General features: G+C 39.8%; 2 protein-coding genes across 2 annotated transcripts; both read left to right on the top strand.

The window, feature by feature from the left end:
- Window positions 1-4,968: 4,968 nt before the first annotated feature.
- LOC146478189 (glycoprotein-N-acetylgalactosamine 3-beta-galactosyltransferase 1-like) lies at window positions 4,969-6,316 on the top strand. The gene has a single exon (XM_085112900.1). The coding sequence runs from the start codon at window positions 5,002-5,004 to the stop codon at window positions 6,097-6,099; it is 1,098 nt and encodes a 365-aa protein (XP_084969026.1). The 5' UTR covers window positions 4,969-5,001; the 3' UTR covers window positions 6,100-6,316.
- A 5,447-nt stretch (window positions 6,317-11,763) lies between these two features.
- On the top strand, window positions 11,764-16,214 carry LOC146478188 (uncharacterized). The gene is made up of 3 exons (XM_085112898.1): window positions 11,764-11,950; window positions 13,999-14,223; window positions 14,801-16,214. Exons 1-3 carry the CDS (start codon window positions 11,833-11,835, stop codon window positions 14,950-14,952), a joined length of 495 nt encoding a protein of 164 aa, XP_084969024.1. The 5' UTR covers window positions 11,764-11,832; the 3' UTR covers window positions 14,953-16,214.
- Window positions 16,215-16,272: the final 58 nt, after the last annotated feature.

Genomic DNA, 16,272 nt, shown 5'->3' with positions numbered 1-16,272 from the left:
TATCTCAAGTGCCATGAAAAGTACCTTCCAGTTCGTATTCAAAAGGAACATGTTACTTAGTTTTCATTATGTAGAATCAAAAGAAATTCCAGCCGACAATCCTTCGCGCACCCTCTCAGAGCTAGATTGCTCCCTTAGTAAGGATGCTTGGAAATGCGTCGAAACTGCTTTCGGCCCACACTCAATTGATCTCATGGCACTACCCGAGAATGTACGACACGACCGTACGTCTTCCGCCCTTTGTGCACGTCGGCCCCCTTATTAAGCACTTATCCAGCGTAGGATGTCCTTATACAATCGTAGTCCCGGATTTGATTTGGTGGCCACTACTTCAGCAATCTGCGTCCGCGTCATTCATGTTAGGTTCTCGTGGTTGCACAAACACTTTACTATATCCAGCTAAGTCCGGCTTCGACGCCTGGGAGCCTCGCTCTCTCCAGTGGGATTTATGGGTGTTTCGCGTTCCCCCATAGCCTTGACGGAACTGGTCTCGTACTAGCATTGCTTTTATAACTTTCGCCTATCAAGATAATAAAGCTTCTAATTTATGTCAACCTTTGTCTTTTGCTTATATGGTCCTATAACACACGCGTTTTCTTACACTCTCTCTTTACTTTTCAAATTATTTCAGACGCTACCCGAAGTTCCTAGGGTTTGGACTGCTGCCGTACGTTGTCCTCAATGCGCACGGCATATCCGAACGATAAGACGTTCAATTTCTGCCAGCAGTGTGGTTACCGTCGAGAGAATTTCGTAGGCGCCGCCAAACGAGTCAAAATCAACCTCAACGCCATTGACGCACGCTTGGAAGCGTTGGCGTCTCGCAAAAAGAAAAAACCTCAGTTACGAAAAACAGAAGTCTAGCCTGGCGGTGTAGTTTGACAATTTCCTATTTTCCCTCCCTAGTCCTAAAACCATTTATGTTCGCATCGCCCTCTGATATCACGCGGTTTCTAGCCTACAAGGACAAGGGTGGCCGGACCAAAGTACACAGACCTGCGTTTCAATATTTTGGCATTACCGGGGCCTCCTCCTACAATTGTCCTAAACGACTCGCGACAAAGTCGGTAGACAATTTGATAGGAAAATTGCGCTCCATTTTTATTGAAGCTGGGCGAAGTGGCGAGTGGAATGACCTCTTGGACGTGGGCAACCCCGCTGCCCATCATCAGGTTAAGCAAGTTAGTGAAGAGCAGGCAGAAGCCCAGCGCGTGATCCCCAAGCAAGCTACTGCTATATTTGTCGATAAGTTAAGCAAGTTATGCAGCTTTCTAAGAAATTCAGTATTTGACAAGGACACAACTTCTATCCAGAGGTTTTTGTACGCCAGGGATTTAGCTTTCTTTCGTGTCCATTTCTACGCCGGTGACCGAGCCACTGACTTAGGAAGAGTTTACACCAAAGAGATTTTCTCCTCACAAGATGGCAACGTTATTTGGTTTCGCCACACATTCGGAAAAACTCTCAGAGGGGAAGGCGACGCATTGAATGTGAATCGATTTCCAATCCCCATGTGTCAAGATCCCGTAATCTGCCCTGTTTCTAATCTTCATCTATATGTTAAGCTTTGTGACCTGATGTAAATCAACTTACGCGAAGGGTACTTATTCAGAACGCTTAATGATGCAAACACAGTCTCCAATAGTCCATTCGTCGGGGCAGCAGTTGCTAAGGGACCGATCGTTCATTGCGTCCTAGGGGGGGGCGGTGTTTTTTGAGGGGGGGTAATTTTTTTAAATGAGCTCTTTTTGGGGGGGTAATTTTTTACCTTGTACGAAAAGTGAGGGGGGTAAAATTTTAAGACATACAAAAGGTACCGACTAAATGTATTTAGCATTCATTCTCATCAATCATAGAGTTGGTAAAATCGACTAGAAACTTCTCCATATCGCTACTATTCTTCAGAGCGACAAAGATCTTGCACGTAATAGGTTGAGTAATGACATGGACATGCAAACCGTGTATTTCATCAAGCAGTTTATCTCTAAAGGCTTGTTTATCTGGGCAAAAAAATTGACTAAAAGGCGAATAGAGATGGTAGGCTTCTTCAAAATCTATATATCCACATCCATACATCGAATGCTCCTGTACTGCTCTCAAACCCCGAGCTGCTTTGACCTTCTGTGTACCTTCTTTTGACGAGTGAAGAAAAGACTCCAGCAATAACAAAACATCGTTATTATCAAGACATTCAAGAGATATTGTAAGGTACATTTCCTTACTTGAATTTCGCCTAACTTCTGATTGTTTCTCTTGCCAGTTCAGATTCAGAGAGCTAGCGACTCGCATATAACCAAGCGTTGTGCCCAGGAACTTCTCAACAATTCAACCTCAAGGCCAACTATTGGGGGGGGGGGGGGGGTAAAACTTTCAAACTGTCATTGTAGTGGGGGGTAGAACTTTTGTTTAAAAAAATTTTGGGGGGGTAAAATTTTCAAATACTCGATTTTTTAGAAAACCACCACCCGCCCCTAGGACGTAATAAACGATCGGTCCCTAACAGATTTAGAAGACTCACTTGCAAATGGCCTCCATTCACGAAGGAGAAACCATGCATAGCTTTCGAAGTGGATGCGCTATCACACTCTCTTTGTTAGGCGTCGGCCCAGACGACATAGCCAGACACGTTGGTTGGCAATCTCTCTCGACGATGGAGTACTATTCCCAGACAGGGAAAGTTACGCGCTCAGCCACCCTTGCGAGCGGTACCTCGAGTTGTCATGGCAACCAAGCACGCAAGCTATCAAAATGGCTGCAGCCTTTAACGCTAACAATGAACTTACGGGTTTCAAACCGGCTTTTTGATAGCTTTCACCTTCTGTGTTTCTGAGTTTTGGGGATATATATAAAAAGCTTTCTTGTACTTTCTATATTGAATGCCTGTTGTAGTATATTTTGGTACGCAACGGGGAAGATTATATATTGCCGAAGTCAAAGTCGGATTTCCCATAACTTACTGTAAGCACGCAGAGACAATGAGTGGCAAATCCTTTGGTGAAAATGGAATACTATTGTCAAGTGAAAACAACTGAAAATTATATAAATATGCAAACTTATGGACTGGGCCTTACTTTGTATCGTGAAGTTTGATGGATGTTTGACCCAGACCTAGGAAATATAATTTGTCTATCATGATTAATTCACTGCGGCCATGACTCAACCAAGAGCAACAAAAGTGCATGGCCAAATGGTTAGTTGCATTTTTATGCGTAATGGATAAAAAATGATTTTCCATATACATTCTTTTTTGTCATAAGAACCTTTTTTCATGGGAAGGTTTAAAACATGTCTAGGACATTCCTAGGCTGAGCTTTAATTTGTTTAAGAATGCCTTTAATTTTTTCCCTTCATTGTGCTTTTCCAGCCTCACGGATGGGTTTTTGTTTATTGACAATAGCCTGTTGTTAGTCCAATAATAGCCTATTGTTAATGCAACGATAGCCTTTCATTAAGAAACAGTACTTAGGATACATCTTAACTTAGGAGGGCTTTGGAATAGGCCTTATCACGGTTTCCGACGCCATTTTGACGAGTAGGCAAACAGGCTTAAAATAACAGTGTTTGTATGGAAATCCGATGTCAAACAATTTTCATAAAACATCGCTTCTGAAAAATTCATAAATTGGAAACTTTTGGCACTACAAAAAGGATCTCTTGCTGCAAGAAAAAACTCAGTTCTGTAAACAGGAATATGCTAGGATATAATTATCATGTTTTTAGTTTCCCTCATAACGAAGCCATTAATACAAGTTGTAAGAATCAGCCGTTTAATGTGAACTAATTAAGGATTGTATTAGGATTGGAATTTCTTGGACCATCACAAGATGTGCAGAATGTACGCGCACGTCGCGCAGTAGCAAAAGGAGGCACCACCCTTGAGAGTATGCGTGTCCAGTATTTCCGAGAATCAAATGAACATTCGAATCCTCTTTATAATATCCGGCATTAATTTGAATGGAATGTTGAACATTTCTCTGGAAATCTTTCCAAAAAATATGCATTAACGGGAAAAAAGATTCAAAATACTTAAGGGAAACAGTTGTTATTCTTGAAATACTTAATGCAGTAATGTAAAGAAAAAGTCATAGCTTTACTGTCAATAAACTAGGGAAATTTCTATGGGAACTCTGAAATCTCGTTGGCGATGCTCGAAACTGATATGTAAATTTCAAAACTCTGTTAAAATTTCAAAAATACCGGTCACGCGTGACGTGGATTGACAGTAACACCTGTTACAGCTGAGTACCTTTGACCTTGATGTTAAAACTATTGTGGGAGGGGTGGGGGAGGCATAATAAGTGTCATACCTTTTGGGGGTTAAAATTTGTTTCTCACTGTGTAGGATTTAGAATCTAAATGGGAACAAAACAAACATAAATTTAGAAACTAAATTATTCTGGTACCTTTAGTATAGAGGCTGGAGAGATTTTGATAGGTAAAGTTGCACTGTGTATTAGTTCACCACTGTGACAGTTGTTCATGCAACATGTCTTGCTATAGAGTTGCGAGATAATTGATAACCGGAAGTGTAGTATTATATATTGCTCAGAGTATACTAATAATTATATTTAAATATTATTGTATACATTTATATATAGGCAGTATAATGGAGGGTATGCAAAAATGGTTGACCATTGTTTTGTATTCAAATTGGCTTCTTTGGACGAAGCTTGATTTTACATGAAATCGAGGCCAGGTGACAAATGTTGCACAGTTTTCGTGACAAAACTAACCCAAAGAACAGCAAGTGAGTCCGTTGTTTACTACAGGAGATTTTTGAAGGGTATCTGTAATCCAATAAATATGTTCTCGAATTTGAAAAAGTGGTTAAATGGTCCCTTTTTCGCCGCAAAAATATAGGATAAAAGATACGAAATGTTTACGTGGCGTCTTTGGACGCAACTTGTATTTTACATGAAATCGAGGCCACGTGACAAATATTGCACAGCGATTTACACAGGTTTGATCTCTTGCAGGAACAATGGTGCGTGAAATATAAATATGGCGACAGCAAGAGCCACTATTCTGTCCTTCGCTATCGGGCTCTCGTTTGGTATTTTTATCGTCTCAGTACTAAATCACTTTAATCGAGGAGAAAATATTCACAAATTATTTGTCCCGGAAACGCCTTTGGGCTCCGAGGCGCAAGATAATGAAGATATCACGCATAAAATCATTCATAGGGACAGCAACAAATTCAAGGTAGAATCACCGGTCGATTTCGATGCAGACCACAAAGATCACCATCACCATCTTTCTTTGAACAAAGAAGCCCTGAAAGAACAGCAAAGAATACGAATACTATGCTGGGTGATGACGAGTCCGGACAACCTTCCCATCAAAGGAAAACCAGTGAAAGAAACTTGGGGTAAGCGGTGCAACGTACTTTTGTTCATGAGCTCGAAAGATGACCCCAGCTTTCCAGCAATTGGATTAGAAGTTAGGGAAGGACGTGACCAGTTATGGCGTAAAACGCGGGCTGCTTGGGATTACGTTTATGAGCATCACCTAGACGATGCGGACTGGTTTATAAAAGCGGACGATGATACGTTCGTTATTATCGAAAATCTCCGCCATTTGGTTTCGAGTTTGGATCCCGAACAGCCGTACTATCTGGGGAGATATTTTAAGACCTATGGTGGGTACAACAGTGGTGGAGCCGGCTATGTGTTCAGCAAGGAAACTCTCCGTAGATTCAAAAAAGCCCTAGGGGATACCTCGTTGTGTGCTCAGCAATCATTTGCAGAGGATGTTGAAGTTGGAAAATGTCTCGGGGCTGTTGGGGTCAAACCAGCTTACACCAGGGACAAGAGTGGGAGGGAAACCTTCATGCCGCTCCCCCCGGAACACCACCTTATCCCTGGGTATCTTCCCAAGGATTTTTGGCTGTGGAATTATGATAATAATCCGTACAAGGAAGGACCCGATTGTTGTTCAGATCACGCTGTGACCTTCCACTATATCAACCCTAATATGATGTATGTGATGGAATACATGGTGTATCACCTTAGACCTTATGGAATGGTTCACGATGACCACTCTTCATCTGAAAAAGCCCCTGGGAAACCAGAAGAACAAGATAAGGCAGTACAAAGTTAACTAATCTAGTATTGAGCATGCAATCCCTTCCTAGGCCAGGGTGAAATGTCAAAACTTTACATGAGACCAACTGAATTGAGCAATTTAAGTTCAGGCTAAGTTTGACTTATTTGGGTCAACTAACACATTCTATCCATCTGCTTTGGAGACAGAAATGGGAAGATCAACCCTAGGATAGCCTGCACTGCAGACAGAATCAATCACCAGTAAATACCGGGTGTTTACCATTTGAAGGTGTGCGTGGAATAAGGCCCTAAGTGACTTTTGATGTAAGGTCAAATTCTCCTTTTGTTTCACAAGCAAATACAATGAAATTTGGAAGGAGATTCTAGCTATTTATCAGAAGTCACTTAGGGCTTTTTTCCAGGCAGCCCTTCATTTGTAGGAAAAATCCAGTTGGTGTAACCGTTGCATGATGGTAAGGGATTTTCCGAATTCGACCAACCAATCAGTTCCATTCCAAATGGAAAAAGAGGAGTACCTTCACAATTTCCAAGTGGAATTTCGGGAAAATTACCCTACTGGAAGTCACTTTCAAATTCCCCTTCAGTCTCCCATTTATATGGAGAAAAGTTGTCCCAGGAAAGAGGGTCACCCTCCCAGCCGAGTCAACTTCAGCAAGCATTTATATGAGAAAAAAGTTGACCCCTTTGCCCGAGCCAGCAGTGCTCGCGTATGCTCTGTCTGTCTCGTCTTGACGGAGTTGACCCGGCTAGGCAAGCCAAAGTGTTTATATGGAGTAAAGTTGGCCCGGCTAGGAGGGTGACCCCCTACCATTGAAAAAGAGTGACCTGGCTAGGCGGGTCACCCTTCCAGCCGAGCCAACTTTTTGTTTCTCACATAAACGGTTTGCCAAGTTTTGTAAGGAAATGTAGTAAAAGTTGGCTCGCCCAGGGTATAGCTTGGGTAGGCGAGTGACCCTTCTACCCGGGACAACTTTTCTCCATATAAACGGGGCCTAACGGGCTATAACCAGACCAATAATTATTGAACTATGACCTTGTGCAAAGGCCAATAACATTATAGAGTGTACTCAGATCTTGGTACACTGTTGGGACAGATTGTATTTACTGGCAATTGATTCCGTCTGTGGCACAGGTTACCCAAGGATAAATGCCAATGTTTATAGTATAAAATTAATGTTTTTCTGAGAAATCCCACTGACCAAAAGGTCTTTTTTTACACTGAATTTGGTTTGACCCTAAGGATAGATGTTCATCCCAATGATGGAACTTGAGTCAGTCTTAATTGCAATTAGGCACCCACCACATATCCATTTTTGATCATTTTTTATGTGAATATAAGTGAAACAAAAAATTCCAGAAATGGCAATTTTCAGAATTGATTGCAAAAGTGGAGATTTTTGTAAACAAAGCTATTAATATCATTTATGTGTGGATAACAAAAATGGAGGTTTTGTAAAATTGTATGATGTAACATCAGTAGCAGTCACTAGAAAGTAACATTTTTTCAATTGGTTTTAATTGTTTGCATGTGAGCCACAAAATTAATGAAAATGCATGTTTGGACAAAAAATTTACCTTTTTAAAAAATCTCTATTTTTAAGTGAAAACAACTGAAAATATAAATATGCACACTTGTGGACTGGGCCTAAAAAATGTGTCATGTGAAGTTTGATGGATGTTTGACCCAGACCTAGGAAATATGATTTGTCTATCATGATTAATTCACTGTAGCCATGATTCATTCAACCACGAGCAACAAAGTGCATGGCCAAATGGTTAGTTGCATTTTTATGCCTAATAGGTAAAAAATGTTTTTCCATATACATTCGTTTTTGTCATCATAAGAACCTTTTTTCATGAGAATGTTTAAAAACATGTCTAGGACATTCCTAGGCTGAGCTTTGTTTAAGAATGCCTTTTTTTCTCCTTTCATTGTGCTGTCCCATCCCCACGGAAGGTTTTTTGTTTTGCCCCCCCCCCCCCCCATTCCCCAGGAAATTTCAGTTTATCTTATTTTGACTTTTAATCCCCCTCCCCCAGTAATTTCCATTGACCTTTCATGGGGCAGGTATGGATTTTTTTCTGGAACTGCATATTTGTTTTGGAAGGAGGAAATTTTGGTCTGAGAATTTATTACAGTCCATTTATACACTGGAAATGCTTTAGAAAATGTCGTAGAAATCTGGTTATGCAATACAGCATACAACACAAAAATTGAAAATGTTTGAATACAAAGGATCATGCAAAGCACAATTATGAACTGTTCTGGTGCTTTATGTTCCTGAGGCGAGATTTACAAACCCCTCCTAAAAAGGCTATTGTTCCTTGACAACAGGCTATTGTTAGTGCAACAATAGCCTTTCATTAAGAAACAGTACTTAGGATACATCTTAAGTTAGGAGGGATTTGGAATCTGGCCTTAGATCTCTCTTGCTGCAGAAAAAACTCAGTTCTGTAAACAGGAATATGCTAGGGTATATAATTATTATAATTTAAGTTTTTAGTTTCCCTCATAACTAATCCATTAAGGATGGTGCCTACTAAAAGCGAAGTATTTTTGCGCAGTTTATCACCATGCAGGAAAAGCAGATCTTAGCAAGGGCTATTGAAATCCAAAAAGAAAATTGGGGGTAACCATGCATTTTTTAGAGATAATTAAGCAACAATTATTCCAAAAAGCGGCAAAATACAAAGCAATGTATGGTGCTTTTTTTCCAAATTGAGGCTTTATTATATCTGAAAAATGCATGGCTACCCCCAATTTTCTTTTTGGATACCAAAATCACTTGCTAAGTTGTGCTTTCTCCGCATAGTTTTAAAGCGCCCAAAAATATCCCTGTATTAGTAGGCACCACCCATAGGAAACCCGGGTATCTCGAGATGTGTAGTAACAATAATAGGCACCATCCTTATACAAGTTGTAAGAATCATTAAGTGTGAACTATTTATGAACAATGCCTTCTGGTTCAGAGGTATTTTTGTGCAGTTTATGACTGTGCAGGAATGAAGACCTTAGCAAGGGCTATTATTGAAATCCATTAAGAAAGAACATTAGTGGTAACCACACATTTTTCAGAGGTAATTAAGCGATAGCGATTCTAAAAAACTTTAATTAAATACATAACATTAAATATATAGCATTTTTTCCAAATAATTTTGAAATTTAATTATCTTTTAAAAATGCATCGTTTAGCCCCAATTTTCTTTTTGAAATTCATTAGCTCTTGCTAAGATCTGCTCATAAACTAAGCAAAACTGCAGCTGTATTAGAAGGCACTGGGCATAAGAAATTGGAGTTTCTTGGATCATCATGAGATGTGCAGAATGTACACACAGTAGCAAAAGGAGGCACTGCCTTTAAGCTGTTTTTTTAAAGCAGAAAATCTCTCAAGCAGAATGAGGAGTTGTCATTAAGGGCTGACATGACCTTTACAGTCAATTTACGTCACGCGTGACCGGTATTTTTGAAATTTGAATGGAGTTTTGAAATTTACATACATGTCAGTTTCGAACATCGCTAATGAAATTTCAGACTTCCCATAGAAATTTCCCTAGTTTATTGATGGTATAAAGCTGTGACTTTTTCTTTACATTACAGCATTAAGTATTTCAAGAGTATTTTGAATCTTTTTTCTGTTAATGTGTCTTTTTCGGAAAGATTTCCGGAGATATGTTCAACATTCCATTCAAATGCCGGACATTACAAAGAGGATTTCAAATGTTCATTTCATTCTCGGAAATACTGGTCACGCCTGACGTGAATTGACTGTAATACCTGTTACAGCTGAGTACGTTTGATTGACCTTGATGTTAAAACTATAGTAGGAGGGGTGGGGGAGGCATAATTGGGGGTTAAAATTTGCATTTTACAGCTTAGGATTGAACATCTAAATAAGAACAAAACAAAAATAAATTTAGAAACTAAATTATTCTGGTACCTTTAGAATAGAGGCTGGAAAGATTTTGATAGGTAAAGTTACACTGTATTAGTTGACCACTGTGACAGTGGTTCATGCACAACATGTCCTGCTATAGAGTTGAGATAATTGGTAACCTAAGCTGAAGTGGTGTAGTAGTATATTATATATTGCTTAGAGTATACTAATAATTATATTTAAATTATTATTGTATACATTTATAGGCAGTATAATAGAGCGTATGCAAAAATGGTTGACCACATTTTAAAATTCTTTAATTGTTTTGTATTCAAATTAGCCCTACAAACCTCGTTCTTGAGTTCAAAAATCAAAACAATATTTTACCTTTAGGGCTAATTTACCAGTAGGGCTAATTTGAATGCAGACAAAAGAATATTAAAATGTCAGCCATTTTTACATGATGTCTGTAACTTATTATATGAATAATTTTAAAAAATATAAAATTATGTGGGTTGCAATACTGGATGACGGGTGCTGAATTGTTTTATAACCAAGGGTAGTTTTTTTGCAATTTTTAGAAGGATTTACTTTTTAAGGTGTCTACTTTGTTAAATATTTTAATTCCAGGAAAATACTTGTTTGTCAAGCAGGGTATTGCTGTAAATCAGCGACACAAAGTCTATCAACAAAGTTAGACAGTCTGTAATGACAAATTTTAAGATCAGAAATATTTTAAAACTATGTTCTTAAGAATTTAGTTAATGTATTAGTTAGGAGACATGACAGTATTATTTAATGAAAAATGCTTTTTGTTGCGTGTTTAAGAACAAGACTTTACCTGAGTGGTGTGAATGAACCGATGTAAAAACGATGAAGCGACTCCTAATGTTCTAATTGTCCCCGTTTGAGGACCAAACTATTCCACATAAATGAGCCAAAACTCTGAATACTGTATAAGAAAAAAAATGAAATTGGTATGTATGCAAATGTATGCTATGCATAAAAAGGCCTGCACCTTTTCTTAAGCTCTATTTTCACTGGACCCAGATAATCTGCAGCTCCATTGATTTGTTGTTCGTTCTTTTGTCCTCTCGACTAATAATGTGAGACGTTGCAGGCCTCCCCTGAGCCTGAAATCCTTGAAGACCGAACAAAGTAGTGTGTTGGAGGGAGACACGCGAGGGCGAAATTCCCCTCGCGTGGCTCCCTCGAACGCCCTATATTTTGCATAAGGTGAGATTCTGGACATGTCGTGAAAACGGGTCACATTTCAAACTTAACACAGATCAAAAACGTTTTAAACCAAATAAAAAAATGGACAGCAACGTTTTTCTCTTGGGAATATTCTGAAGTCAGAAATCAACGAAAGTCACGAAAAGAACCATACAAGAAAAAAATTTCCAACCATTAGTCTCCAGACCTAAGACTGGGTTTAAATGTTGCCAGAATCCGAAGAGAGAGGGCCCTAGCAACGGGGTTACACCGCTTTGTTTTCGGACGTGCGGGTTTAAATGTTTTAAAAAAGTGCGAGACAAGGCCAGCTTACATTTTCGGAAAGCCAACAATAGTTCGGATATTTTGTGATCCCTAAAAGTTTCTGGGACTTGAATTTTCAGCTAGCGAATCCGAACCGAACAGATTGTGTTACTGCACGTGTTACCTTGCAAAAATGTGTCTTTAGAAAAACTTTAAAACAATCTGGAAATGACATTAAACATTTTGATTAAATATTCTCGTTGGTTGCGCCTGAGTAATAACACCGTTAGTTACTGCATGAAGTTATTTTAGTTTTGACATTAGCGGATCAAGTTATGACTTCCGGTGATCCGGATCAATGACCGGGCATAAAGGACGCCAACGTTGCATGCATAAAAAGCATTTTTTATCTCATGCTAGCAGGGCAAGTTAAGATGAAAACAAACATGGCAGCTGAATGTGTTCTGCGCCTCCTGGTGATCTGGACGACCGTTTGTGCTTTTTCTTCAACGCCGAACGTACAGGGCACAAGTAAGTGAAAGAGCCATTGAAATGCCATCGGCACAGTATGCCAGAATCCAAACATCTGTCAGTGATATACGAGTAGTTTTTGCTCGCAGAACGTAGGTTGAACAGCGAGCGAATGGGTTACAATGTGTGGTTAATTGTTTGGTCGCTAAAGGTGTATATTTCTAAACTGAAGTAGTTAAATAAGCGATGTCTTTCACTTATTTCCGGGTGCAGTCATGAGCGAGAGCGCAGCCAAAGAACCAAAAAACAATGACCCGGTGTATCAACTTCCGTCCCGATTTCAACTCCACATAGACGCACAGGCGATAGTTGTATCAAAGGACTGCAGGAGTCAATCGACGTTAATTTGCTTAATTCCGCCAAACAGCATTCGAATGTTATACGATCTAAATTAATTTTTCCAGTTAAGAAATACTAAGTAATTGCGCAGACGGTTACATGGGTCATATAATTAGTTTCGTTGGGCATGCTTTGTCATACAAAAATAGATACTGAGGGTTGTCCATGTCGCAGCTACTATCAGTTCTAGCTTTTGTTGAATTTTTAAGGGTTGATTAGTCTGCTGTATCTATGAATTTCTACCATAAGATGCTACAAACATTGCAAGCTCAAATAACTCCGGCAATCGTCACAAAGTGACCTCACTTAGTAACGAAAAGCGGTGTTCTTCTATTAAACAACCTCCAATCTTCTGAACAAAGTAACACTACTTGTTACTAATAGCCACTGATGCAATGCCTTATATGTTAATAGAATTATTTCGCAGTCCCTGAAAGAGCTAGTTTCGTTTGCCTGATCTTGCCGAGGGATTAGACAGTGATATTATGTTGCGACACATTCCATTGTTTCCTTTGTTATGTTGACAAGGACGGCTTTGAAGTACATTCAGTCAGGAACTCCTGATTCAGTTAATTGCTTTTTTTTAAATCACTTTTCTATCTCCCAGTCAACTAGTAGTTATCTACGGGTTTCTGTTCTTTTCACTTGGGCCCTGGATCAACTATTACTGACTGTTAAAGACAAACTGAAATAATAACCAACAAATTTCAGTTATTTTCAGCACTTCCTCGTTACCTTAGACCTGATTAGCATTATAAGAGACTGGACTGAAGTGTTGTGCCGCCATAGTCTTTCGCTGGAAAACGCATAAACAGAAGACTTGTCCTTACGTTTATTCAAAATCGATCAAACTTCTCAGTTCGCAATTTGTTTGTTTGTTTCGTTTGGTATACCTGTGGTTCTATGTCATGCTATTTTGAGATCATGTTTCCTTTCTTGCTCCGACGGTTAAAAATGTCGTTCGGAGCAGGAAATCCTGGGGGAAAATACATGGACACATTCATTCCTCATTCTCATACAAATGACTTTCTAACGGGTCTCTATACTCAGAGGCGGCGGAGCGTTTTGAAACGTGGGGGGTTCATCTTTCACCCAGCCTTGCGCATACCCCGACTCAAATTTTCCAAAATGCCCTTTGCGTTGTTCGTTGGCACAAGTAAACCTTTTGCAATCTTTACAGTGTCTAGTGTGTCCGTAATCGACTAGTGACAATGCATCAGTAGGCAGTTGTTCAGGCGTTCCTGCTTCATGGTGCTTCTTAGGTAGTCCTTGAGTCGTCTGAGGGCAGAAAATTTGCGCTCTGAAGTCGTGGATGCTACTGGTAACGTCAAATACATCCGTAAGAGTTTGTGTACCTCTCCTGACAATCTTTTGGTGACAGGAGTTTTGTTGAAAGCTTAGCACATGGTCCGTATATTTTTCGGGTAGCGCAGTTCTCACTGCATCAAACGTTTTGCAACAAAACGATTTGCGAAAAGATCACGAGATTGAATATTTTGCCATTTTTTATGCTGGGCTAGCGATATTTTCGGCACCAAAACGTGGGGGAGACTGTGCCCCCCCTCCCCCCAAAAAAACTTTGTTTGGAGGGGCTACAGCCCCCCCTCCCCCTGCTCCGCTGCCTATGTAGCGTTCCGAGTTTCGATCCGAGTTGTTGCTTCAGTTTAGCGTTAACCTAACCCCTTTGTTGATCTTTGTTTGCTCATCAGCTACAGTCAAGTTTCTCAGTCCATCTCCGTCCATGTCGTCCACTGTATCAGTGAATGTATCAGCATCCTCAAATTTAACATCCTCGTTGCCGTCATCCTCACCAAGCAGCCAACCGCTATTAATCTCCACATACAGTACACATCCAGTACTTCCTACCAGCACCCTTAAACTGAGTGTGTCTGCGTCTACTACCGCAAATCCCATTCCAACGACATCAACGACAGGTAAGAATGGTCATTATTATAAGGGAGTGTTCAGCCACTGGGCTTTCTTTCTTGGCTCGCTTGTCCTCGCAAAACCTGCAACAAGGTCAAGCCTGGGCAAGCCTGCGAAGGCAGACGTATTTCCGGCTGTCGCTTCTCTCCGGCGAAATACGTCTGCGTTCGCAGGCTAAGCCTGGGCAAGAGCAAGCATTTCCAACAAGTGTTGCTAGGTTAAGTCATCTCCCAAAGGTAGAATGCATGGGAAGTATTCATCATTTAGATAATTTGGCCAGTAAAATTTTTACACTGCACTTCTGCCTCTCCGTTTTAACTCTTAGAATTTACTTCAATAAAAAGTTGAACAGACTCAATTCATCATCATCATCATCACAGAAGACAATTAATTAATTTGAAAATAACAACTAAACCATGAACCATACGCAGTTTTCTTTCTTTTTTTCCTTTTTTTAAAGGGTGGGGGAGGGGGGTGGGGGGAGTGCGGTTTCACTGAGTTGCTTGAAAATGTGTACTGAATAATGATATTATAAAATGGACTCTAACATGGTATCTTCACTGACGTTTCCTTCTCTCCCTGTAGATTCAAAGGAAGGTGACAAGTTCACCGTAACCGTAACAGAATACATCCTCATCGCATGTCTTGGTGTTTTTGCCATCGTTTTGATCGTTCTTATCTTTCTTGCTGTCCAGATCGCACGACTGAACAAAAGTGTAAAAAACTTGAAAATGTAAATGAGGTTTATAGAAAGATAAATAGTTACACCGGATAAGAAGGACTTGAATTCGATAGAAATGTTGTTACTATAAGATTCCCCACCTTAAGGTCAGATAGCTTGCGAAGCAAGCTTTTCCGTAGATTTTTTCTGTACCAAAAAGTCGATTTCCGCACTTTTGGATGCGAACGAAATGAGGCGTTCTAGTTTCCGCGCAGTCAAACAGCGAGAAACGCACAAACGTAAACACTTGCTGCGCAGTTTCAGATGAATTTTTCAGTCAGTGACGTGACACACTCAGAAAAATAAAATGCAATTTCTAGTTCGGATGCCTGCTACTACTGCGCTACAAGAGACCGGCGTGGGAGCTAAGGTCATTAAACTAGGTTCAAGGGACAAACATCCTGCATACTGCTAGGATTTGAATGTCGATGAGTGGTATAGTACGGGAACGAGGTTGAGTGATCGGAAGGTCATAGGTTCGACTGTTGGAGGAACTCGAATTTCCTTTCTCCGAGTATACCTGCGTCACTGACTGAAAATTTTATCTATCATTTAATTGCCAGGCTAAACACATTATATCGCATTAATTTTACAATTTAGGTTCAGTCAGGAGTTATAATCGATTATGGCTCCTGGTTCAGTTCATCTAAATCTTTTCATCGTGACTCACTCGAAGACTAATTTGGACTCCTGAAAATGCTGTTTAGACAATTATTACCTTAGTGTGTTTTTGACATCGTTTGCATGCCAGATGTGAGGTAAACTTGGTATAAATCGCACAGGGTAGAATGTGTTTGTTTGTTTGTTTTTCAATTTTATTCCGACGATGGTGGACAATAGGGAGAGAAGTTTTGTCCTTGATTGTAGACCTTGCGTACGAGAGAATCAAGCGATGATTTGAGGAAACACCTTCATCTCAGGATTAAGAAGGGAAGACGACTTACGATCATACCGTTTCACCGGAAAATCTAGATTTCATTTCAGAAACAGGGTTTGCTTTTTTTTTCCGACAGGACTGCTACATATTACGTTATTGTATATGCCTTCTCAATGGCACTGTTTTTCACGTAGTGTGATATTTAGCGATTTTAGCTTACGTTCATCTTAATATTCAGATACCACAAGAGATGTTGTATATAGTCATATCATGTTTTTTGTAATCTTTTATAGCAGTAAACTTTAATTTATGTGGAATACCTAAAAGCTAGTTGGTGTGTAATCGCAGACTCACTTTTCCTATAGCTAAGTCATGACTCAATAAACATCTATTGTATTGAATTGTATTGCTTTCCTTTGACTGGAGAGTTCTTTTCAAAATCGTGCAGCACTACACGCC

Source organism: Pavona decussata, unplaced genomic scaffold (genome assembly GCF_977016875.1).
Source record: "Pavona decussata unplaced genomic scaffold, jaPavDecu1.1 SCAFFOLD_67, whole genome shotgun sequence".
Lineage (NCBI taxonomy): Eukaryota > Metazoa > Cnidaria > Anthozoa > Scleractinia > Agariciidae > Pavona > Pavona decussata.
The sequence above is the reverse complement of the archived record's forward strand: the minus strand, read 5'-3'. Positions and strand labels throughout refer to the sequence as shown.

Coding starts and splice junctions, on each gene's coding strand:
- LOC146478189 (XM_085112900.1), top strand. CDS start 5,002: ATGGCGACAGCAAGAGCCACTATTCTGTCCTTCGCTATCGGGCTCTCG.
- LOC146478188 (XM_085112898.1), top strand. CDS start 11,833: ATGCTAGCAGGGCAAGTTAAGATGAAAACAAACATGGCAGCTGAATGT. Junction 11,951..13,998: donor GCCGAACGTACAGGGCACAA/GTAAGTGAAAGA, acceptor TTTGCTCATCAG/CTACAGTCAAGTTTCTCAGT. Junction 14,224..14,800: donor TCCAACGACATCAACGACAG/GTAAGAATGGTC, acceptor CTCTCCCTGTAG/ATTCAAAGGAAGGTGACAAG.